The sequence below is a fragment of the Salvia hispanica genome, chromosome 3 (genome assembly GCF_029641045.1).
Source record: "Salvia hispanica isolate PSC_SH4W2 chromosome 3, Shi_PSC_v1, whole genome shotgun sequence".
Taxonomy (NCBI): domain Eukaryota; kingdom Viridiplantae; phylum Streptophyta; class Magnoliopsida; order Lamiales; family Lamiaceae; genus Salvia; species Salvia hispanica.
In genome coordinates this window covers 43,698,477-43,722,657 of record NC_142694.1, presented here as the reverse complement: position 1 = coordinate 43,722,657, position 24,181 = coordinate 43,698,477, and the positions used below count along the sequence as shown (strand labels likewise).

The following is a 24,181-nucleotide window of genomic DNA, read 5'->3' as shown; positions in this document are numbered from 1 at the left end:
TATGTAAATTTCATACAATTAAATTATGAATATCCAAAAAAAACAACTATTTTCACGTTATATATAACAAACGTGCATGAGCCATTAAATATGAATATGAAATAAGGATCTAGAATATTCCACCCACTCGCTTTTAAATATCAATATTGTTTTAGACTAGTGATATGAAATATCCTATTACTTGGCGTTAGTCAAACCACACAAGCCAAAACGCCGTATATTGACGATTGCGATGACGTGGTTTGCTCTGTTGTAAAGTTTCTTAAACCCACACCTATGCACCACATATATAGCCAAAAGCACAACAAACTCAAGCACCACTTATTCTGGAACCAAAAGAATTTCCTTGGAAATATAACAACTCATCGATACTACCGCCCTCAAATTATCTTTTTCGGCCGCAGACCCGAATCGAACAATAACCCGAATCACCGACCCGGATTGATTTCTATATTTATTATTCTCACTTGTGTTTATTAAATTTGTCACATTATCCGAAAACCCACTTGTAGAAATATGATTAATCATCGAATTGTTACTTTTTTCTTCATAATTTTCACATTGGATAAAACCAAAGTTTCCTTTTAAATTATTTAAGACTGCCGAAGTAGTTTGAAGACTGCAAACTTTATTTAATACTCAATTTTACTATAAATAGCGTTTGCAATCAAGTATAATTAATTCGCAGTGCTCACATAAAACGTCTTTCGAATTTAGATGTGTTTATATTTCTATATATAATAAAATTACTATTGTTACATCTTACAACCAATTAAACCGAGTTAATATTAAAAAAAAATCACATTGAACACGGGTATTCGGGCGCGACCCGGAGCCGGAAGAATCTAAAGCGGTGCCCACGCCACGTTGTTCAGTTGAAATTTCAAAAAGCCGTGGCGCAGCCCGTCACCGTAACCCGAATGAAATTCGGATCATCCATATTTATTTGAATAATAAAATTAATTAGAAATTAGCTACTTCTCCTACAAGCATAGACTCTTTTATAGAAAGCTCACGCTTCCTTCATTTCGAATTCAACCCAAATTCTCAACCCTAAATGGAAATCGCCATCGCCGGGAAGAAGAAGAGCTCTCCCAATATGCTCGCGCCGGGCTTCCGATTCCACCCCACGGACGAGGAATTGGTGCGCTACTATCTCCGCCGGAAAGTCTGCGGCAGAGGTTTCCGATTCCATGCCATCTCCGATATCGATATCTACAAGGCTGAGCCTTGGGATCTTCCTAGTAAGCACTTCTCCGATTTTCCTGACTTTAGTTGTTGTGTAGTTCATTATTTTATTTACTCTTTTGTTTAATTTTCTTCAGCTGGTTTTGGAATTGAAGGATGATTATTTGATTTAGGTTTTTGATGATTTCTGTGTTTGATAGGATTGATTTCTAGTTGATGAGTATTTTTGGACTAATTGCATTTTGATCTGAATCGTGGATCGTGTTGATTCTAATTTTATGTGTATTGGTTGAATTTCAGCTGTAATTGCATGTCCTTTGGTGAGGTTCCTGTGATAGTCATCTTTATGTTCATATTCAAGACTATTGCTTTACATGGATTTATGATTTACTGTGGACACTAGTGGGGTTGGCCAATTTGTTTGTGTATGGTTTCAAGCAATAAAGTAGTAATCTTTGGTGGTTGCAGGCTTCTCGAAGCTGAAGACTAGGGATCTGGAATGGTATTTCTTTAGTATGTTGGATAAGAAATATGGTAACGGAGCAAGGACGAACAGAGCCACTGAAAAAGGGTATTGGAAGACTACTGGAAAGGACAGGGCTGTCTACCACAGAGGGCAGATTGTTGGGATGAAGAAGACTCTTGTATATCACATTGGGCGTGCTCCAAAGGGAGAGAGAACCAACTGGGTTATGCATGAGTATAGACTCACTGACTTGGAGCTGGAGAGAGCTGGGATTCATCAGGTATGATCTCACATTTTTATGGCTTAAAACTTTCACTGGTAGAGTTAGTATATGATCAATATGAATGAAAAAATATTTAAAAAATCGGGGTAGGTTTGGACTTTGGAAGAAAAGAACCTGATATATGAACTGGCGGTGTGTAATCCATGCTACACGCGTCAGTTGTATTCTATCAGGTTCATTATCCATTTTCCAACCACTATGCATAATATAGGTTCACACACATGCCTGTGTATATATATTTATATATGGTAGATGATTTACCTGGTGCGAACATTGTAATCATTTGCCATGATCCTAGAACTGGTAATCTTTTATTTGCTGACTGTATGTACTTTGGTGGAAAAGGATGCATTTGTGCTCTGTCGTGTCTTCCAGAAGAGTGGATCCGGGCCAAAGAACGGTGAACAATACGGGGCACCATTTGTGGAAGAGGAATGGCTGGATGATGACTCGGAATTGATTCTAAAAGCAGAGGCTGGAGAGGTGGTTGACTTTGGGGATGATGCTTATTTGGATGGTGATGATCTTGAGCAGGTTTGTATACATCACTGATATTTTGTCAAGTTGATTGCCTCAGTTTCTACCTGATGGTAAACATGTCAATAAAAGCATGGGACCCAATGGCTGAGACTTCTATTTCTTGAACTGGCATTGCCTTCTTAGTTCTGACCAGAATGTTGGTATAGGATCTGGGACTCTATAGAAAACAATCATTACAGTCGGTGCTCTTCTTTTTGTTGAAAGAATTTGGATGATCTGTCTACGTTTTATAATTACTCTACAGTATTATTTTCAGGGTCATACATACCTAACTAAAACTTTTTGGTGCCAGATCCTTGGATCAGATATTCCATCTGCCGATTCCCCTCTTCAATCGAATTGTCAGCCTGCAGATGGCAGCTTTGTTGAGGGAACTGCAGAGTCCGTAGATGATAGCCCAAAGCTCTTATTGACCGCTGGTGATCAGTATGGTGAACTCGAGCATTATGATATACCTGCTCCATTTGACATGGATGTAAGAGCTGTCAAACATGAATTCATTGGCGAATCCAGCAAATCGGGGAATTCTGATGAGTTGGATTTCTTACTTGATGAACCATTCCAAGAGAATCCTGATGACCTGCCATATGGCAATGTGGGCTTCATTGAAGCTAGTGATCTATCACATCCCGTTGAAGCTAATACTTCTCATGACGACATGCTTGAGGAGTTCTTTACATTATATGATGCCAATGTTGACAATTCACAAGACTTTGCATATGATTCCTTTGCTATGCTGGGAAGCGAGGACCTTATTCCTGGCGAGCCATTGTTTCCTTTTGAGGTAATACTAATCCCAAGATACATTGAGTTCTTTGCTCTTTCCAAACAGATTGCTCTAACTCATTCTATCATGACAGGAACCCGAAGTTGGAGAGAAATCTACTTTACCCAGCGGACAACCTCTCAACAACAACAATGGCGACGCTGCACCATCATCTGATACGCTTGACTCCTCGACGTACAAATCAGGTACAACAAGATGCTCTTCTTTTGAAGGCTCTGATATTTACCGCCAAGCCCTGGTATTCATGCTATTATTTCCACGATTAACTTGCCTTGCGTATCCATCTAACCCGGTCTCTCATATGCTGCAGATTTCCAATATCCATTCTTTAACAAGGCCAGCCAGATGCTGGGAAGCATCCCTGCTCCACCAGCCTATGCTGCCGAGTTTCCTTCAAAAGATGTCATGCGTCGTCTCAATACTTTATCGCAGCCTTCTACATCAGCTCATGTCACTGCCGGCATGTTCCAGATAAGAAACCTGTCAACGGATGGCAATGGAGTAGACAAGTTACTAAGCAAGCCTGCAAACCTCAACATCATACTCTCATTTGGATATTCACGAGGGGAGGATGGTTCCGCCCGTCTGGAGTCGAGCATAAGCCTGCTTCCCGGGAAGACAGTGGCGATTATGCAATCCAGGGGCTGGTTCTACTTCATGTTCTTTTGGATCCTAGTGCTCTCCATCAGCTACAAGATTGGGGGCTGTGTATGTGCAAAGTAAAACGAGGGAATCTCTAATCGCGCTAACACGCTAATACCATCGGGTAAGCAACGATCTAATCCGCACGCTCATCGGATGTCTGGGAGATTTGCTTGCTTCTGTCGAAACAGATGTTTAGGAAGAATAGATTAATTTCAAGTCTTGGAGCAGTGTGATTGGCTTCTATCATGCTGTGATTATTGTTATTGAAGTTATTCATGGACTAAAGTTGTGAAATACTAACATCTTTGAACTCAATAGCGCTGGAAGTCTGTATAATAGAGTCTGATCTGTTGAGACTGAGACTTTTTTCTTCAACTTTCTATTGAAATTCCTCAATTCAGATATTAAAATTATATTCTCTTCGTTCCACTCAAAGTAACCTGTTTTTTTTGGATATCCCACTTAAAAGGGACAAATTTCCAAAAATGAAAATGTCGTCATCTCTTCTTTATAACACTACATAAATTTCGTGTCCAAGAAAAAATCACTCATTTTGAATGGTTGGAAGAAACAGTTTACTCATATAATAAAAGAGAAATGTACATAAAATTTGATTAGTTATGGTTATGTAGTTAAAGCATAGTATAATAATTAGAAGTTATTAGTACCGAGATCAACAAATTAACTTGAGTACTTGTCCTTAATTACGTACTCCTTTTTCGGATATTCCAAAATACAATCCCCTTTTTTACTAAAATAACTTTAGTTTTTGTGAAAAAAATGTGTGTCGCAATTAATAAAGGTCAAATTATACAAGTTTACATTTTTCAAAAAACACATGTATTTTCCGAATATGTGCAAAAAATGGAAATGAGCTATATTGGCAGGATTTTGGAATATGATATTACTATAACACGTGTCATATGGATTGAACACATTCATTATCCAAAATACTGAATACAACCAAAATCAAATCAGACAAAACGAGATACGATCAAATAAAACAACAGATTAAGTTTAAAAGAAGGAATTAAGGAAGAAAAACTACAAACAAGAACAAGTCAAAACTTTTATCACAGATTCCATAGTTCAGAAATCAGAAAATGTAATGAAGTTTATCCATAACAGATTACAACTGTATAAAGACAGAGCAAACCAGATTTGGTAATTTCCTCAATAAATATTTTACTATTTGCCTTCCTCTTCTAAAATAAGAAGTTCATGCCAACAACTTAGATAGTGTGAAGCTCTCTGAAGCAAAATGTGTAATTATCCCCTCCCGTTTATCAACTTCCTTTACTAAACCGTAACAAACGAACAAGTTTCTATTTTTTCGATAACGCTAAAATAAATACCACACGATCCAGAACGAGGTATCTTTAACATGATCAGACGTGAAAACGAGCAGTGCTCACATTATTGCTCAGTAACAGAAGCAACTTTCCGGGATATCATAGACTCAGCCATGTGAATAGCTCTTTGAGACCCGGTGATGGTAACTTTCCTGCAAGAAGAGTAAAGTGAGTAGGGGTTGTGTTTTGATAAGCTGAGTATATTAGAGAAAGAGTATGTTAGCATACCTATCAGATGTCCCGGACATGAAATCGCCTCTCTCCGATATCTTTATCCTGGCTCCACTAAGCTGCAGTAGAAAATACACGTAAGTACAAAGAACGAGCCAAATTGAATTTTGAGACCTTTTACATACCTGGCTCAACTCCATAATATTCCTTCCACCACGGCCAACGACAATTCCGATGTGTTCGTCTGGAATGCCAATAGTTACGGAACTGCTTCTGTCCTCCTGAGTCTGCACAAACACACTTACTGTTCGTAAACACTCATAATGACCTGGACATGGCATAACTTACACATATGCTATACATACAATGAAACTATTCAGCACAAAGTAGATTACACAAAATAAGAGATTGAGCAAAATGATTAAATATGATCACGAACCTTGTTCGGAAGCCTATTATTCTGATACTTCCCTCCAGCACCATTTGGTCCATAGTTCATCCCATTATATGCCACCGCTGAAATGAAGGTTACAAGCAATGATACACATAATCCAAACATATGCATTTTGTTAGATTTCAAATAACTATCGAATAAACAAATAGGCACATCCCATGAAGGTATTTTCAGGACATTTGCAACATATGCTCGTCATGCTAGAAGCTCAAAACCTTGGCAATGGTTGTTAGTACTACTCTATTGTCTTTGTTTTCTTCTCATTTCTTTGTTCCAAAACAAAACCTGACATACATACAGTTTTCTGAAGCATTTTCAGCAAGCATGCATCAAGAGCTTGTTTGCTTATAAACAATTTTTGTAATTCTACTACCCTACTTTACGCACAAGATTCCATCTACAATACAAAAATGTCAACCATGTTTTAAAAAAACGTTCATTATTGCTAATACTTCGCAGGGACATTCATGAAATGATTTGACATCCACAAGCAATGCTCTCTCACAATTTTAAAACAAAAATTGATTTTTATGATTACATAATTCCCCCAAACAGTGATACTCCAACTTCAAGAATTCTCAACCTAACACCCTCATTTTTACCATCAAAACGAGTGACCTCTAATGTTATCCAGCTGCAGCCCAGCAGCATGTATACTCAAAATAATCCAAAACAATGCAAAAGAGAGCATCTTATAATAAGTCAAAAATTTAGTTTTCCCCCCAATGAAAGGCTTAGATACTGAAGATCATTAACTTATGGAACTATTGGGTTTCACATTGTAGACAAGGGCAATATTTGTATAATACTCAAACTATTAAAAATTAAGTGAGTGAGATGACATAGCTAAAAAGGAAACTGCATTGATTAACTAATGAAGTTCTTCATTCATTCGAAGGAATGCTCCAGATTCATTGTTTTTACATTTTTTTCTGGAGAAAATTATGTAGCATCATGAGACAATATTAGCCAAAATATATCCCTTTAAGATAAGTATATGACATTTGTCATTAGTGCCAACAAGTAGAAAGGTGTATTGTTATAATTCATCAAGAAACATGAATCAGGGTCTCACAGCTGTAGGATTTTGCTTACATTAACAGTACAGACTATAGAAGACTATATGTACAGATATCATTGCAATGGAAAACAAAAGTCAACAAGTATATGTTTAAGAGAATAATACCAGCATATGGAAATGGAGCATTGGCAGACTGCAGGTAATGTTGATCCTCTACCAATTTCTGTAGGATAAGATCAATAGCTCGCATTTGTTCTTCTGGGGCACCACCCACAGTCACTAATCTATCATGCAAGCCAGGGTAAAAGTTGTCCTGGGGAGATATTTTAATGCTAGCTCTGGAGTCTTCAATCAGTGACCTGTTTCAACAATTAGTTAGTTTCAAACTTTCAATCCAAACATATATTACATCTACCTCATAAGCTACTCATGTCTCTCTAATTGCATAACAGCTTATCCAAAGACCTCCAAAGACAACTCAAATAGCAAGTATTACACATTTTAGTAGGATCTCAATAATTGAAATTTCTAGTCAAATACAGGTAAAATTGAGAAAGTCTTGCGGCTAAGTCTAAAAGATAAAATACCAAGTGAGCTATGATAGGTAATTCTGTTCACTTAAAGTACAGTGACAGATAGAACTGGAATAGTCACTTCTCTTGTGGCATAATAACCTAGTAGTGAAACGCTTTCAAGATTAAATGTGTACAAGATTCTTCTGTGAGCAGGAAAAGATTATAAATTTACAATTTTAGACATGCATCCAAAGGAACACATAAATGATCTCACATGCATTTGCATCTTTTTATTTACATACTTACTAAAACATAAATCTGGAAATGTATGGCTTAACAAGGAAATTAAACTATATGCTGACCTTATAATGGCTCCACCTTTTCCAATTATTCCACCACAAGAGCTATTGGGCACAACCAGTCTAATTTTGGACTCAGGATCAACCTGGCCACCATCTTCCACATAAAACTAATCGAAGAAGAAAATATATCCACTTAGTCAAAAGTCATCTATCCAAATGGTCCTCTCCAAAAACATTTAAAAACTGTTCTCACCTCATCCAGTAGTTTAGACATAATGAGATCAAGTGCTTTTAATATGTCGTCAACTCTTCCAGATACCATGACAACCCTATCAGATGTGCCAGGAAAGTACTCATAGTTGCGCGACAACTGGATGCGTGCTCCAGATTGTGACTGAATATCATTGATTGTTGAACCACCTTTTCCAATTACAGAACCAGCTTCAGCGTTTGATAAAAGGAACCTAACATGAGTGGTCTTCTCTTCGCTATCTGTCCATTACCAAAAAACAAATAAAGAAGAATAAATTATGTTTGTGAATTCATACATCAAAATGATAAGGAAACACCTCAGAACAGTAAATATGACTGTTTATACATCAAAATAATTGGGACACAGTCATCCAGTAAAAATTTTGAAGCTTTAAATGAATAACTTCCTTCGATCCATACTAATCAGACGAACATTGAGATTGCAATATTTTTAGAGGCTTTATACTACAGTATTTCTCACGAAATTAGTGTTTGGAGAATTGGAGACATCATCATTTCAAGTAAGAAGCTTTTTAAAGCAACATTGCCATTTTCAGAAACAAGACATTATTGAGACATCCCAATTTTAAAGAAGCAGGATATTTTATTCCTGCTAATACGACATATCCCAGCTCAATTGATTGAGACCACAAAACTTTGCAAAAAATCTCCAAAATAAAGACTGTCGCAGATAAGGCTGTCTCGCAATTCAGCTCCACGAAATAGCAACAAATCATAATCCAATCTCAACATCCAACGTCGCACACGAACAAAATCAATAATCACAAACAAAATCAAAACACTACCAATGTCAGCTCCAATGGTTTCAAACCGACAAATTACAACCGATTTAATCCACAATAATGACATCAAACCTCATCTCACCGCAATTCCAGCTACTAAACAACAAACGAGCTGAAGGGAACATAAATTCCACAACTAATCCAAAATTTCACCCAATAAAACAGATCCGCATCAAACAGATCTTCCGAAAACGAACGAAAATCAAATCATCACCGCAAATGTGCATGTGGAAAATGAAATTAATACATATAACACGTAGAGGAAGGAGAAACCTGGCGGAGGAGGCGATGATTTGCGCGGCGACGATTGATTCTGCTGAACCTCGGTCGATACCTCGACGTATGCAGCTTTATCACCTTCCATTGCCATGAATGCCTGAACAACAGGATGCAATCGAGTATAGTTATGTATATGTAGAGAGAGAGAATGCAGAGTTTATGGTCAGAGGTATCGAAATCTAGAGAGAGAGAAGCGAGAGTTGAATAAACGTGTTGTGATTTTTTTTAATTGCAAATGGCCTTAGTTAATTCAGATTTGCAATTTGGGCCATTTATTGTAACTAAGCCTGTTTATAATTCCTGGGCCTCCATTTCATGGGCTTTGAATCACTTAAACTAATCCAAACATTTCTTTTCCTTCTTTCGATATTAGTCAATGGATTGCAAGTTTTTTTCCCTTTGTTATAAAAGATTGATAATTATTCATCGCTTATCTGGATTGTCTAAAATCCGAATCTGAAAATTCAAAATACCAACTATGAAATCTAATCTGATCCAAAATTTAGGAAATTGTATAAAATATTCAAAAAATTATACGAAACATCCAAAAATTTGAAAATCTAATAAAATTGAAAAATCTAGTACTACCAAATAGCATAAGAATTGTTCAACATAAAAGTTTTATACTTGTTAGGTTTATGATAACAATATATTTTTATTATTGATATTTGATATAAATATACTTATTTTGAATTACTTTCGATTTTAAAATATTCAATCTGATCAGAACATCCAAAATTTATATAAAATCTGATCTTGTCTGAAATGAAATTCGAAATGTCCGAACTAAATTCAAAATTTTGGCTTAGCTTGGTAATGATCGGATTTTCGGATTTTGGATATTTTGCTCACCCATAGTCTAATTTGTAATTTTGGTATAAACCGAAAACTTGATAATATGAAGTATCGTTTGTTGAGATTAAGTGAAGATTCGATGTATTACGTCTCAACTACTTGATGTAGATTATATACTTGTTTGTCAAAAGTGTGAAACAACTCATTGTTATACAAACACATTTACCACATTGCAAAAGATTAGTGCAACATGTGACAAGTTTCATGAGGTATGCTCGGACTGATCAAAATCACAATCCCATAAAAATGAATGACAAAACCAGTTGACACTCGAGCCCAAACTAATGTTAATAATTGTGAGGTATTTTTCGATACTTGCATCGCTGGAAGCAATTGTGATATTGATCGTATAAGATGCGAGATAGATGAACAATGAGAGAGAAATAATTAGAGGATAGTAATAGAAGTGGAAGATATGTACAATTATTTCCGTTAAAAACAATGTCAACGTCGAAATAGCCGACAATAGGGTTGTCATAACTGTTATTAATAACAATTTTGGTCGGCAACTGAATATCGTATTTAATGTAAACTACAAATAAATGATTTAAAGGTAAATTATTTTCATTAATAAAAAGGAAAAAAGGGGTTGCTGCTAATAAAGTAGTTTCAATGTTGAACAAGCAACAAGATTCGAACACATGCATTAAAGGCTGAGGACCTCAATCATAATTAGAGTTGTCAACTGGGCCGCGCTAGCTCTGCCCAGCTCGGCCCATGCACGGTATGGGTCGGCCCACCAGTGAAAACGAAGCGGGACTGGGTTGGGCTCATTAGTTGAGATGGGCTCCAACTGGGCCGTTTTGTAAACCCAGGCCTAGGCCCATCAGAGGCCCACCTTCTATAATTAGTGTTTTTAATGTAATTAGATGATTAATTACTAATAATAGTATATTTCCCTATTTATGCATGTCATCTTGTGCATGAGACATGTTAATTTTGTCTATTATGCCAATTTTTTTGGTGTCTTCGAATGGATTCAAACAGTAATAGTTTAATATCAACAAAAGTTTCCTACTAACTCATGATTGCGATATTCAATTTTGGCTATATCAACTTTTTTTCTTATATATATTTTTTATCTAAGAGGTAAAAAAGATGGTTTTGAAGTTTAACTTTAAGAATATTACGTATTCAAACCTTGATATTTGATGAATAATTATAAATATTTTTAAATTTGTTAGGTTCATATACTTGTAATTATAAAATGCAACATCAACTCATGTGTCATTGTCTACTAACAAAACTAACAATATTGGTTATTCCTTTAGTTATACAATTTCTTTTAAATAGAATAAAGAATATGAAAAATATTGGTAATACAAAGTCAATAAGATGAACTTAAACACATTATTTAAATTTAGGTTTAGTTAATGAGATATAAATGCAAGTTATATGTTTTATTTTTGCATATAATACATTTACGATATTTTAAAAATACATAAACACAAAATTGAAATAAAGCCCAGCCCAGCCCAGCCCGGGCCCACATGGCAAGTGGGCCTGGGTTGGGTCGGGCTAAGCAAAATTTAAAAAAGCCAGGCCCAGCCCAGCCCGCCTCAGACATGGGCCTGGGCGGGACTGAGCCTCAATATAGGCGGGCCTCGGCGGGCTCGGGCCGGGCCCGGGCCGGCCTGTCCCACTTGACATCTCTAATCATAATCACTTGCATTATCTCCTCTTTATGCATAAACATGGAGTAATAAATAGGAATAAAATCTAAAATACATGCTGCTTCGCCCTTGCATAAATTACCAGTTTGCAAATGATTGTTGAGAGAAAAGGATAACATCGACAAAATGGCTCGAGAATAAGAAACCATCGTAAGCTACAATGTAACAGCCCATCAGGAGACATGGGGTGTTGAAAATGAGTGTCCCGAAGACCAGCAATGGTATAGTCTTTGTAGATTTTGATGCAAAGAAAAGGGTGAGAAAATAATGGTACCGAATGATAAGGAGATCGAGTAATTTGTCTTTAGTAAAACTAAAGTTAAGAATGAGTATCATATCCACATCGATCAGAACAAATTATCATAATTGCAATTTGGATGTACTAACTAGATTACTAGAGATCCTAGGTTTATTCGAGTTTTTCTAATCAAAGTAGAATGGACTATGAAGTACTCCCTCCGTCCCAGATAATTCGACCCAATATTCTATATCGGGCCGTCCCATATAATTTGTCTCATTTCACTTTTACCATTTTTTATAGTGGACCCCATATTCCACTAACTCATTCCTACTCATATTTTATTATAAAACTAATATCCCTCCGTCCCAGATTAAGAGTCACTTTTTGCCATAAAAGTTCGTCCCAGTTTAAAAGTCACTTTTAGAATTTTTCATATTTGGTCATACAATTTTACCCCATTCTTCATCAAAATTACATAAAAATGCCATTATCTACATTAAAATAAATCAAAACAAAAATCAAAAGTCAAAAGGGACCCAACTTCAACCAACTCCATCATCTCACTTCATTTATTATATACTCTACCATCTCACTTCATTTATTTACACACTTAAACTCTTTCTTAAAATCCGAGACTCCAAATGTGGGACGGAGGGAGTATTTTAAAAGTAGGACTTACATTCCACCAACTTTTTCAACTCACTTTCCATTAGATTTCTTAAAACCCGTGCCGGGTCAAAGTGTCCCAAATTATCTGGGACGAAGGGAATAATTAATTATGAGCTTAATTGCACCACAAATTCAAAGTTTTTCTATTAAAAATTTTGGCCTATCTCTATTGTTTTTTCCTCTCAATTTTTCGTTATACACGGATAACTTTTTGTCCAAGAGTCATTATAGTAACATTTGGAAATCAAGTTAAGGAGATCTAAGGGCAACCACAGTGTCTCTTATCCGTCTCTTAACCGTCTCATCTCTTCACTATTCATGGGCCCCATTGTACTTCTCCATCTCTTAACTAAGAGATAGCACCCACATCCATCTCATCTCTTAACCATCTCATCTCTTAACTATTCATTCAATTTCATTTTTCATTTTTATTTTCAACAAATCCAATTAATAAAAAACACACTTCATTAAATAAAATAAAATTACAATTTAACGCGCCGCGGCTTCCTCCTCCTCCATACGTCGATCTTCTTCTAGCGATTGTTCCATTAGTTGACGCATTAGCTCAAATGGATCCATGAATTGATTAAATTTGGGAGAAGAAAAATGTTTTGAGATGAAGAATGTAGTGTGTTTGAGTGAGAATAGAGAGTTTTTTATGGTGGATAATTTGTGGGAATGATTTGGTATTTATAGAAGTGATTTGGGGCTTAAAAAAATTTAAAAAAAATTAAAAATTTGTAAAAAACGGCTATAAACAACTAGTATAATTTTTGAAATTTTTTATATATATATTTTTTATTTTTTTGAATTTTTTCTGATTTTAAAAAAAAAAAATCAATTTTAACGGATATAAACGACGCCACTCGCGGGACGGCGAGTGGGCGTCACGCACGAACCGGAGCTCGCCACGTCGCCCAAGTGCGTGGCGTCTCGTCTCGCCGGGAGCCCCTTCACTAAGAGACGTGGGACGAGATAGAGACGGGATGGGGACGGGATGCATCCCACAGCGGCGTCTCTTATCCGTCTCGTCTCTTCGAGACGAGATAGAGACGGTTTTGTGAACCGCTGTGGATGCCCTAAGGTTGAATTAGAGAAATCTACTCGTGGAGTAGGCGCAAGTAATCCACAAGTTTAAAAGGACAATATCGTTTTCATTTTATAAGTTATAAATCAATTTTACAATATTCTAAACTCGATCATCGGTGTTATTGTCCATAATCTTAATCAATTACTACTATCAAATATAGTTTTGATGGTAAAATTTAAGAGGGATCTTTAAAGTAAGTGCAGCAGTGGAATAGAATTCAAAATTCATTTTGTCATGCCACTTTGGCGCCATTGAATAGAATCCGCGTAGTCAATGATTCACCACCTAATCTGGGCCGTCAAATTTTTAGATCCATCTGGACGGCTCATAACCACGATCCGCGTCAATCACAATCCACGAATCAAATATCGCCCCTCTTTTCCTATATAACAAAACCCTACTGTTAGCAAACTCTCACCGTCTTCACATTCACGCAAATTCACTTTTAATTCCAATCCACTCTCTCTCTCTCTCTCTCTCTCTAAAAATGGCGCCGAAGGCCGAGAAGAAGCCAGCGGAGAAGAAGCCCGCCGCCGAGAAGGCCCCCGCGGCCGAGAAGGCTCCGGCAGAGAAGAAGCCGAAGGCCGGGAAGAAGCTCCCCAAGGACGCTGCCGCCGGCGACAAGAAGAAGAAGAGGAACAAGAAGAGCGTGGAGACGTACAAGATCTACATCTTCAAGGTGCTGAAGCAGGTGCACCCCGACATTGGGATCTCCAGCAAGGCGATGGGCATCATGAACAGCTTCATCAACGATATCTTCGAGAAGCTGGCGCAGGAGTCGTCGCGGCTGGCGCGCTACAACAAGAAGCCGACGATTACTTCACGGGAGATCCAGACCGCGGTGAGGCTGGTGCTGCCTGGGGAGCTGGCCAAGCACGCTGTTTCTGAGGGGACGAAGGCGGTTACCAAATTCACCAGCGCTTGATTGCTGAATTTCTGGTGAATTTAGGGTTTGTGTAAATTAGGTTTATTTTGACTTTGGGAAATTAGGGCATTTGTAACGAATTATGTGTTTTTGCTATGAATGGATGTTGATTTTCTGAAATTGGTTCTAGTAAAGTTTAATTGTGAACTTACTGTTACAAATTTGTGTTTTTACTTATTTAATTTGCTAGAAGTCACTTTGTTTGCAGAATACTGGGAATGTGATTCGTTTTTTGAGACAAAAATGGGTTTAAGTAATGAATTTGAGACGCGGCTTTAACTGAAAATAAATTTAGTCGCAAATATAGGCAGAATCTGTATCAAATGGTTAGTTTTTATTAAGTGGATAATTAGTTATTGCAAGTATTTCAAGTTAGAGTAGTGATTTAGAGACATAATGTCTCCAAGCCATAATAACATTGTGACTAATTTACCCTAACATTAAAGTATTAAATAGATATATACCTAATTAAGGAAAATTTAACCAAATTAATTATTCTTATCTAAATGCATATATGTTAATTGGAGATAAACTTAATCATGCAACTAGAGTAATGAATTTAAAATTTTTTCAATCAAAACCATTCTTGTCGTGTAAATTTTTAAAACAATTAATTAAAAAATCAGTAATTTAGATTACTAGTATTAATTAACACACTACATAACTAAATTATTATATTTAATTGTAAAATAATTTGATTACTTAAATAGCATCATATGCTTTTTCAAATAGATTTTACGTTGTGCTATTCTTTCATAACTTATTTTTTTCCTTAAATTTTCTGAAACATTTTGTCAATATAGTAACAATGAAATCATTCATTTAATAGTATATGAAAAAATATGTAAAAAATTAAACATTTATCTTATTCAAACTGGTTTATATAATAAAATAATATACTATTTTTTCATTATCTTTTCAATTTTTTTGTTATTTTTCTTTGCTTTAACTAAATTTCATATTTTTTATTTAATTAAGCTAGGGCGTCTAATATTTTAATATAACTATTTAGTTTTAAAATATTAAATAAATGACTTAAGAAAATACAATTAATTTTTATTCAGATTCAAATCTATCGTTTTAAATGTTAAAAATCAAAGAAATTATTAATTTAATATAAAAATAATTGGATGAATCTACTTTTCTCATTTTAGATTATTTTAATATACCACATGTCAACTACTACTAATTGATTAATAATTAAAAGTAATAAGAATCATAAACTCTGCTAATATTATAAGATAGTGCGGAGTATTATTTGTTTAGAGTTAGGAATTCTAATATTTGCAAAAAAAAGAGTGAGGGAATATTAAATATGTAGCTTTAAAATGTTAAATATATAAGTTAAGAACATGCGATTATTTATTGATCACTGTTAAACATAATCTTTCAAAAATTATAAATTAAAGAAATTATAATTTTGTAAAATAAAGAATTAAACTTAAAATCATAAACACTAGACTCAATTAGCATTCGTACACCATGTATCAAATTTAATTTATTGCATGTTATAGTTAAATATTTTAATATATTTAAAATATGAAATAAATGATATAAGAACATATGGTTTTATCGAGGTTTAACTATAATGGTCCAAGATTTAAGAATTTTAAAAAATCAAAATAAAAAATTAAAAAATTAGAACTAGAAAATTCTTAAAATCAAAACCATATACTCACTTAATTAGTAGTATTAATATATAATATAGTATTATCAAATTTTAATGTGCTGGGTGTTATATTAAAGTGAGCTAAAAAATTTATTATTTTTTAAAGATTATTGTGAATAAAAAATGATTAAAAGAATAAGTTTATCAATATTGAAGATTATAGTATTATAATTACAAAGTAATTATTTTTTGTCACATGTTGTAGTAACTCTAAGTATTTACGGTTCAAAAATATTAGATAACTAATTATTTATATTTTATAGCGCTAATTATTTGTTAATAATTATTTAAATTCACATTTATAAAGACTAATTCATTAAGAAGTCTGAAATTATTTGTTTGCTGCTAATTCTTATTTTATTTGTAGACAAAATGTACACTAAATATATAAAGCTAATAATATTAATATTTAAAATTTTAAAGAAATATCTTTAAGTAAATGCATTAAAATGGGCATATATAAAAAAAAGTTATCAAATCATGTTTTAAACAATTAGATGATTGCAACATGTTATTAAATGCATGCATCATCTATGCATAATCAAAATTTATATCCTTAAATAGGTGTATTTAGTAAACAAATTAATGTAGGGGTAATAAAGTACATATACAAAATATAAATTTAATTAAAAATATGATATAATATATACTTACCATTTTAAGCATTATGGCTTGGAGACATTATGTCTCCAAAACATTTTCCTTACCCTTGCGGATAATATTACACGAGAAAATTGGCATATATTTTTTCTACATAGCACTATGAATGGTTATAGTGTTTGAATTAGGGGGAACAATTACTAACTAATTAACAATTTCAAATTAAAATTAAATTTAGCCATTAGATTAGAAGATCTAGTGGTTGAAATAATGCTACATAAATTATATTTTTAATTAAGAAAATTAATAAATAAAATTAGAAGGTATTAATGTCAATGCACTCCTATTAAAATCATCTTAAAACTTTAAATTACGTAACTCTTTCGATTTAAATTATTTTTTCCAAAAAATATATCAAATTAAAGATAATTTTATAAGGATTCCAACGAGATCTTAATTGCATATGTTCCGACAACGCTCGGATGATGAAATTTGATATTTTTTATTTTAGTTTTCGTAAATATTGATAACCAGATTTTTATCAACAAATAGATCAATAAATCTCAATAAAACCATGTAAAAATCTCAATAAATATGTGTAGATATTTTCTTGTACTAGTGTAGATATTTTTATGTCATTGTTATTGTTGATATTTGTAATACACTATGTTGATATAAAAAAACATTCACAAAAATTATCATATGATAACATAATGACGATATTACCCTTTTGTTGATATTTTGTCTACTATTTATTGAGATTCGTAAGATTTAATTTCATCCACTCATTTTAAAATCTAAGAATGGAGATTTGGTCTTGATTTTAGATTAGGGTGCTATAAGTATTAAAATATTAACCGTTTAAATTATTATGAGTTTGGTAACACAATGTGAAGTAAATAAATTTTAAGCGGCGTTTGGTTTTTAGACTTTTGTCCAATTTATAGTAGTAGTACTACAAATTATGATTAATAATTGATATACACACTTTGTGTTTTGTTGAAATAGATAACCAATAGTTCTACTCCACAATTTAAATTAGACTATAGTAGTATTCCTTCCATTCCACTTTAGGCGTTCCGGTTAAGTTCGACACGGATATTAAAAAATGTAAAAGAAAGTTGGTGAAAAAAGATAGTGAAATGTGAGGCCTAATACTATTTATGGAATATTTCAATCGGAACTCCTAAAGTGACACGTCTAAAAATAGTAAAACAGGACTTCTAAAGTGGGACGGAGAGAGAGTAATAATTTGTCACAAAATATAATACTTACTATTTTGTATACCTATTGGGCATTTAATATATCCTTAAAATAAGAAAGGCATCGTTTTATACAAAATGACGTAGCTAAAGAATTATTTTAATTTATTTTATACTTGTATTTTTATATAGAAACATATTGGAGGACTACTACATAACGAGTATCATGAGATTTGATCTGCCGCGCGTGAAATATGAACGACTTATTTGAGCATTCCCTTAACATCATTAGACTTTCGGTTATCCGTTCTACTCCCTCCGTCCTCGAATACTTGACACGGTTTGACCCGACACAAATTTTAAGAAATGTAATGGAAAGTGTGTTGAGAAAGTTGGTGGGATGTGGGTCATACTTTTAAAGTATTAGTTTTATAATAAATGTGAGTAGGAATGAGTTAGTGGAATATGAAGTCCACTACCAAAAATGAAAAAAAGTGAACTGTGCCAAGTATTCAGGGACGGACCGAAATGACAAACTGTGTCAAGTATTCGAGGACGGAGGGAGTATAATTTAATTTTTCTCATATTCTCCTCCTCGTCAATTTCTTACTCCCTTCATTTCCTCAAAGTTTGAGTCATTTTTTTCATTTCGGAAAGTTATCCTATAGTTGAATTATTTCCATATATAGTAGTACTCCTTCCGTCCCGTAAAAATTGAGACAAAATTTTTGAGCACGGAGGTTAAGAATTTATAGTACTCCTATTAAATAAATAGGAGAGATGAAAAAAGTAAGAAAAATAAGAGAGTAAAGTAAATGATGGAATAAAAAAAGAGTGATTAGATGTTTTGTCTTATGTTAAAAAAGGAAATGACTCAACTTTGTTGGGACGGACTAAAAAGGAATACGATTCAACTTTTTTGGGACGGAGGGAGTATAACTTTTTTATATTTCTTACTTTATTCGTTCTACCTTATTCACTTTATATTTTATTCTCTACCTTTTCCTCTTGCTTACTCCCCCCGTTCCATAGTAATGGAGACGTTTCTTTTCGGTACGGAGATTAAGAAAAATTGTGTTAGGTGAGTTAAGTAGAAAATGAAAAAGGTAGAGAGATGAAGAGAGAATAAAATAAGAGAGAGTAAAGTAAGTGTGGAAAAATGTGTTGACTTTTACTAAAAAGAAAATGACTCTATTACTATGAAATGTACTAAAATGGCAAAATGACTTTATTACTATGAAAAGATATACAATCCATCTACGACAAACATACGAGTTTAGATTACCAGGTGGATTGAACTTCAGGCGAATGTCGTCGGCTCAGTTGATAGCGTCCACCGTTCTGAGTTTCGCCGTTTGGTATAGAGAGTGCAATCTATATTTGGAGGAGGCGTTGAGATGGGGGGGCGGGAATTAGGGTAGATGGAAAATTTGGGTTGATTGGAAAATTTGGGTTCACCGCCAAAATTAAATGAATCATGACAATCTCGGAAATATGAAAATGCAATGAGGATAAATTTGGGAATACATGGTTGTATCTTGTGTTTGGATGCCTCATAACAAACATAAAAATAAGAAACGTGTGATACGTATATGTACAAACAAACAGACGAAAGTTGATTGCTTACTCTAACCTACAACATGATGTTTGAGTTTACTATATCTAAACATAAGTTGGGCCAACATTGAAAACAAACGAACCCTCAACATTTATTTCTTAAATTCTGTGACGAAATTCCTCAACATTTATTTCTTAAATTCTGTGCCGATAAATTTGGTCATAAGTATGAGGGAAGGGAGGGGGGGAGTGTTTTGTGCACCACTGTTCTATTATTCCATAGCAATCTTGTAGTCAGATAAAAGAAAATATTGCACAGTTGCTTGTAAATCTCTTTTTGATTGCGTCTCTTCAGAAATTTACTGTCACTTCATATCTATTGAAAATATAGATTTCCTTTCACTTTGGCACTGCACGCTTTCTATTCTTCTTTGTTGAACTATTGTATAATTTTTAACATCGTTTTTTTACAATTGGAAAGCCCCAATTTGTTCCCTGTATCTGATTTTGTTTAAACACCGAAATAATTGAAACATGTCACCGCAGATACACACGGCAATAAATTGAAAGGTGATGATGGTGCTTTGAAAATCACACAATTTCGTTCAACTTCAATTTGTATCAAATTTTACTAATATTCTATCACATTTTTATTAAGACACATAATACCAAATTATGATACTAATAAGCTTGCAAAATATCTACGAACTTGTTTGTTTGCATTATTAATCAATTGTGCTCTCATTTACAGTAAAATTAGAAAAGTACTACGAATTCTAAACAAGTAGTAGACGGTTAGATGAGAAGCTGAAGTTTGAAAATTAAGAATAAACATAAATAACCAAATTAAGTTAAAGTTTGTAAATTAAGAATAAACATAATTTGAAACCCTAAATCCCTAATTGAGTTTTTTTCAATTAACCAAATTCAGCGTTCTTTACAAACACAAAATACCTCAATTCAATCCCAAATCTAAGAAGCACAAAAGCAAACCCTAACAAATCAATCAATTCAAGAGCTAGTGAATTTGGTAACCGCCTTCGTCCCTTCCGAGACGGCGTGCTTCGCCAGCTCACCGGGAAGCACCAGCCTCACCGCAGTCTGGATCTCGCGCGAGGTAATCGTCGGCTTCTTGTTGTAGCGCGCCAGCCGCGACGACTCCTGCGCCAGCTTCTCGAAGATGTCGTTGATGAAGCTGTTCATGATGCCCATGGCCTTGCTGGAGATCCCGATGTCGGGGTGGACCTGCTTTAGCACCTTGAAGATGTAGATCTTGTACGTCTCCACGTTCTTCTTGCTCCGCTTCTTCTTCTTGTCCGCGGCGCCGGCGTCCTTGGGCAGCTTCTTCCCTGCCTTCGGCTTCTTCTCTGCCGCGGGGGCCTTCTCGGCGGCGGGCTTCTTCTCTGCCTTTGGTGCCATTTTGGAGAGGGGGATTGGGGATTTGGATGATTGTTTGCGAGTGAAGAGAGAAATTGTTGTTGCGGTGAATGGTTGAGGAATTGGTATATACCGGAAGAGGGGCGAGGTGTGATTGGTGGATTGTGCTTGACGCGGATAATGATTGTAGACGGTTGATGAGATTTTGAGATGGACGGTGTGGATTAAACACGCGCGCGTTTTGAATTGAGTCGTTGTTGAAAATTTCAAATTTTGGCGGTAATCTCCGATAAAGAAATTTAGGAAACGCAATAACAATGAATAATGTGTATATATTGTATAGTTATTAATGTGGTTTTGACGCTCATTCACTGAGATAGTTGACTAGTAGTAGTAATATTTCTAAGAGTATAACTATTATTTTAATTATTAATTTTGTTAAATTCTTTTTAGTTGTAAACGTAAATATTAAATCACAAATTTTGAGTTTCCATTAATCCAACCCCCTTTGCTCGGGATATTTTTAATGAAGGCTATTCATTTTTTTTAATTTCAGGCTAAACTCGTGGTCCATTTACTAAAAAAATGTAAATATGAAATGTAATAACTCTATATTTTTTATAAATTCTCATTTGTTTGAAATGCTACATCGGAGTTCCTTCAATGAAATCGATATTTAAGACTAGTTCGAACATTAGATTGATATTATTGATAGTTTGACACCTTATAGGTACTACCATAATAGTCCAAACCTTTGATAGTTCTAATTTCAATTTTTATAAAGAGAAATCACTAAATCAATGATCATCAAAATGGTGAACCAAACCTCTCTAGCATCAAAACATAGCAACACCCACAACAAATTATGTTAGGTTGGACCCATCACTTGTCACTATATTCTTCATTCATTGCGCTCTTTAAATATTTGGAACATCATTTTCTTTCGAATACTCCGTATAGACTACGAGATGAAATAAAACAAAGTTATCCAAAGCTTTCGTCAACTCTACTCATAGGAACGTCCGACCAAGATAAGAAGCATGCAATCGGCTTTTTAGTTAAGCATAAAGTTATGTTCCAACGTTCGCAACAATGCCACATGCAATTTGAGATCTAAAAGTGAAAATGATAAATTCCAATTTCTGTCTCCATTCTCGATTCTTTTAATGCCATATTGTCCTTGTGTTGAGTTTGCATCTTGATCGATATTTCCCCTAAAAAAAACTGACCTTTTTGATTGGCAAGCTCGATTGAAGGCACCAATATGGAGTAATATATATACACAAATAGAGTTCTTCAGAAATTGGATATGATTTCGTATTTTTTTTCGTTAAATATGTTAGTCTGGACCATAGAGTCACCTTAGTTAAAATACAATAAAATAACAAAACAATGTGAGAATCTATTATGCAAATTGGAACGCCCTATTGATTTCTCTTTAAAGGCACACTCAATTATAGATATTATTAACTCCACAAATCCATCATTTGAAAGTTGTGCTTCCCTAATTAATTAATTCAAACCAAACCAAACCAAAATAGGGGATGAAAAAGAACCATGAAAAATCTTCTAGGATACTTAAATATGTTGAGTTCAATACAAATAGAAAAATAATTATAGTTTTGATTTAAATATATTTACTCAATAAACATACATACATGGGCAAAGAAAAGTTATTCCACCCACCAGAACATGACATTTACTACAATACTTGCCTAAAAATACCAGAAACACAACAATGAAGAGTTGTATCAACCTCATTTTTCAGCCAAGTGGGAAATGTGAAACACTATCAATAACTTAGGATTCTAAATACTTGTATAAATCAATGAATAAATCCAGCCATGCAAAGGGCTCAACCCAATGTGGCTTGTTCCCAAAAGAAGCCATCCTTTTCTGACTCAAATATTCATATCAAATAAAGTAGACCCATATTCCATGTAAATCCAACAACTAAGATTTAGTATGAATAGTCGTGACATTGATTTATTTGTGGATTCTTGGAAATGGAGTTTTGCTAAATTTTTTGCAATTATCATGAAAGAGAGAGGATTAAATTGTGTTAGTGGTGGTGTGGAGGGAGACAAGCATCCGTGCATGCATGAAGATGAAAGAATTGATTGATTTCATGGCTACAATTTATGTTTTATTTATCCCAATGCTTTTGTCTTGATTGTAATGGACATGCATGATGAAACATTTCATCAAAGTGAATTTCAAGATGCATTCCCCACACACACACACACATAAAATTAGACCCACTCGTTTCGTGAAACCAATATCGGCCTACAAGAATTTTGACAGTTCTGATTCCGGTTCAGAATCGATGGTGTTTTCTTAACTGATCTGTCTTATTTTGATTCGAAATCGATGATTCTGATTAACCATTCAATTTTACATAAAAAGAATACAAGTACAATATAGTTTAAGGTCATATAATCACACGAGGCTTATTATAAATTGATCATCCAAACCAAATAAACATATTTATAAAAAATCATTATAATACTAAAGGTGTACCCAATTTTATTAAAAAGAGAAATAATAATTTGACATTGGATAAATGAGAAATATCTTGCCGATTGAATTGGAATTCGCGAGCCGGCTATTTATAACGATGCTATGCTTATGATTTCTATTCGAATATTAACGGTCAAATACTCATGTTTATATGTCAATGAGTTATTGACATTTACATGACTCCTGTCAAATATTAAGACCTATTTATATAACGACAGCTCATATCTCAATCCACACCACAACCTATTGAATACGTGGTATTGAAAAAACATGACCTAAACGTTGCATTAATTGTGAAAATAATGCTTACCTACTTCAATTTTAATTAAAATCTATAAAAACAAAGAATGAGGCTACAATTGTTTTAGCCATATAAACGTCGTTTTTAGAGAAAAAAACTATGAATAATTAAAATGAGAGAATCTTGCTAGTTATTAGATGGACTTGTATTATTTAACCGTTTCTTGCAAAATATACTGTCTAAAAAATGTTACTTGTATCATTGTATATCTAGTTTATCAAATAATTTTTGACTGTATTGATTTTATCATGGAGTACAAAATTGAACTAAAGTGCGAACACAAAAATGAATAAAATACTTTTTTCTTGATAATAAGTGTTGTATTCAATTTCTATATTTTTACATATAATTTTCATATTTCCCACCATAATAACGATTGAAAGTGTTAATTTCCCCGCCTGCTTAATAGAGTTAAGCGTAAAATTGGTATACTACCATTTTAGG

At 34.1% G+C, this 24,181-nt stretch overlaps 4 protein-coding genes across 4 annotated transcripts; 2 read left to right on the top strand and 2 right to left on the bottom strand.

Moving 5' to 3' along the window:
* Positions 1–989: 989 nt before the first annotated feature.
* LOC125214646 (NAC domain-containing protein 78-like) lies at positions 990–4,319 on the top strand. The gene is made up of 6 exons (XM_048115758.2): positions 990–1,244; positions 1,657–1,934; positions 2,283–2,471; positions 2,770–3,261; positions 3,338–3,449; positions 3,575–4,319. The coding sequence occupies exons 1-6, from the start codon at positions 1,058–1,060 to the stop codon at positions 3,985–3,987; spliced, it is 1,671 nt and encodes a 556-aa protein (XP_047971715.1). The 5' UTR covers positions 990–1,057; the 3' UTR covers positions 3,988–4,319.
* Positions 4,320–4,954: 635 nt separating this feature from the next.
* Positions 4,955–9,281, bottom strand: LOC125210832 (protein BTR1-like). The gene is made up of 8 exons (XM_048110433.2): positions 9,053–9,281; positions 7,978–8,216; positions 7,785–7,891; positions 7,073–7,266; positions 5,872–5,948; positions 5,618–5,719; positions 5,490–5,551; positions 4,955–5,413 (listed from the first exon to the last, which is right to left on the bottom strand). The coding sequence occupies exons 1-8, from the start codon at positions 9,147–9,149 to the stop codon at positions 5,326–5,328; spliced, it is 966 nt and encodes a 321-aa protein (XP_047966390.1). The 5' UTR covers positions 9,150–9,281; the 3' UTR covers positions 4,955–5,325.
* A 4,713-nt stretch (positions 9,282–13,994) lies between these two features.
* Positions 13,995–14,631, top strand: LOC125210998 (histone H2B.3). The gene has a single exon (XM_048110668.2). It carries the CDS (start codon positions 14,074–14,076, stop codon positions 14,509–14,511), a length of 438 nt encoding a protein of 145 aa, XP_047966625.1. The 5' UTR covers positions 13,995–14,073; the 3' UTR covers positions 14,512–14,631.
* A 5,786-nt stretch (positions 14,632–20,417) lies between these two features.
* LOC125212062 (histone H2B.5-like) lies at positions 20,418–21,023 on the bottom strand. The gene has a single exon (XM_048112100.2). The coding sequence runs from the start codon at positions 20,956–20,958 to the stop codon at positions 20,551–20,553; it is 408 nt and encodes a 135-aa protein (XP_047968057.1). The 5' UTR covers positions 20,959–21,023; the 3' UTR covers positions 20,418–20,550.
* Positions 21,024–24,181: the final 3,158 nt, after the last annotated feature.

Coding starts and splice junctions, on each gene's coding strand:
- LOC125214646 (XM_048115758.2), top strand. CDS start 1,058: ATGGAAATCGCCATCGCCGGGAAGAAGAAGAGCTCTCCCAATATGCTC. Junction 1,245..1,656: donor TGAGCCTTGGGATCTTCCTA/GTAAGCACTTCT, acceptor TGGTGGTTGCAG/GCTTCTCGAAGCTGAAGACT. Junction 2,472..2,769: donor ATGGTGATGATCTTGAGCAG/GTTTGTATACAT, acceptor TTTTGGTGCCAG/ATCCTTGGATCAGATATTCC.
- LOC125210832 (XM_048110433.2), bottom strand. CDS start 9,149: ATGGCAATGGAAGGTGATAAAGCTGCATACGTCGAGGTATCGACCGAG. Junction 7,892..7,977: donor TGTCTAAACTACTGGATGAG/GTGAGAACAGTT, acceptor TTCTTCGATTAG/TTTTATGTGGAAGATGGTGG. Junction 7,267..7,784: donor AAAGGTGGAGCCATTATAAG/GTCAGCATATAG, acceptor TTGTTGAAACAG/GTCACTGATTGAAGACTCCA.
- LOC125210998 (XM_048110668.2), top strand. CDS start 14,074: ATGGCGCCGAAGGCCGAGAAGAAGCCAGCGGAGAAGAAGCCCGCCGCC.
- LOC125212062 (XM_048112100.2), bottom strand. CDS start 20,958: ATGGCACCAAAGGCAGAGAAGAAGCCCGCCGCCGAGAAGGCCCCCGCG.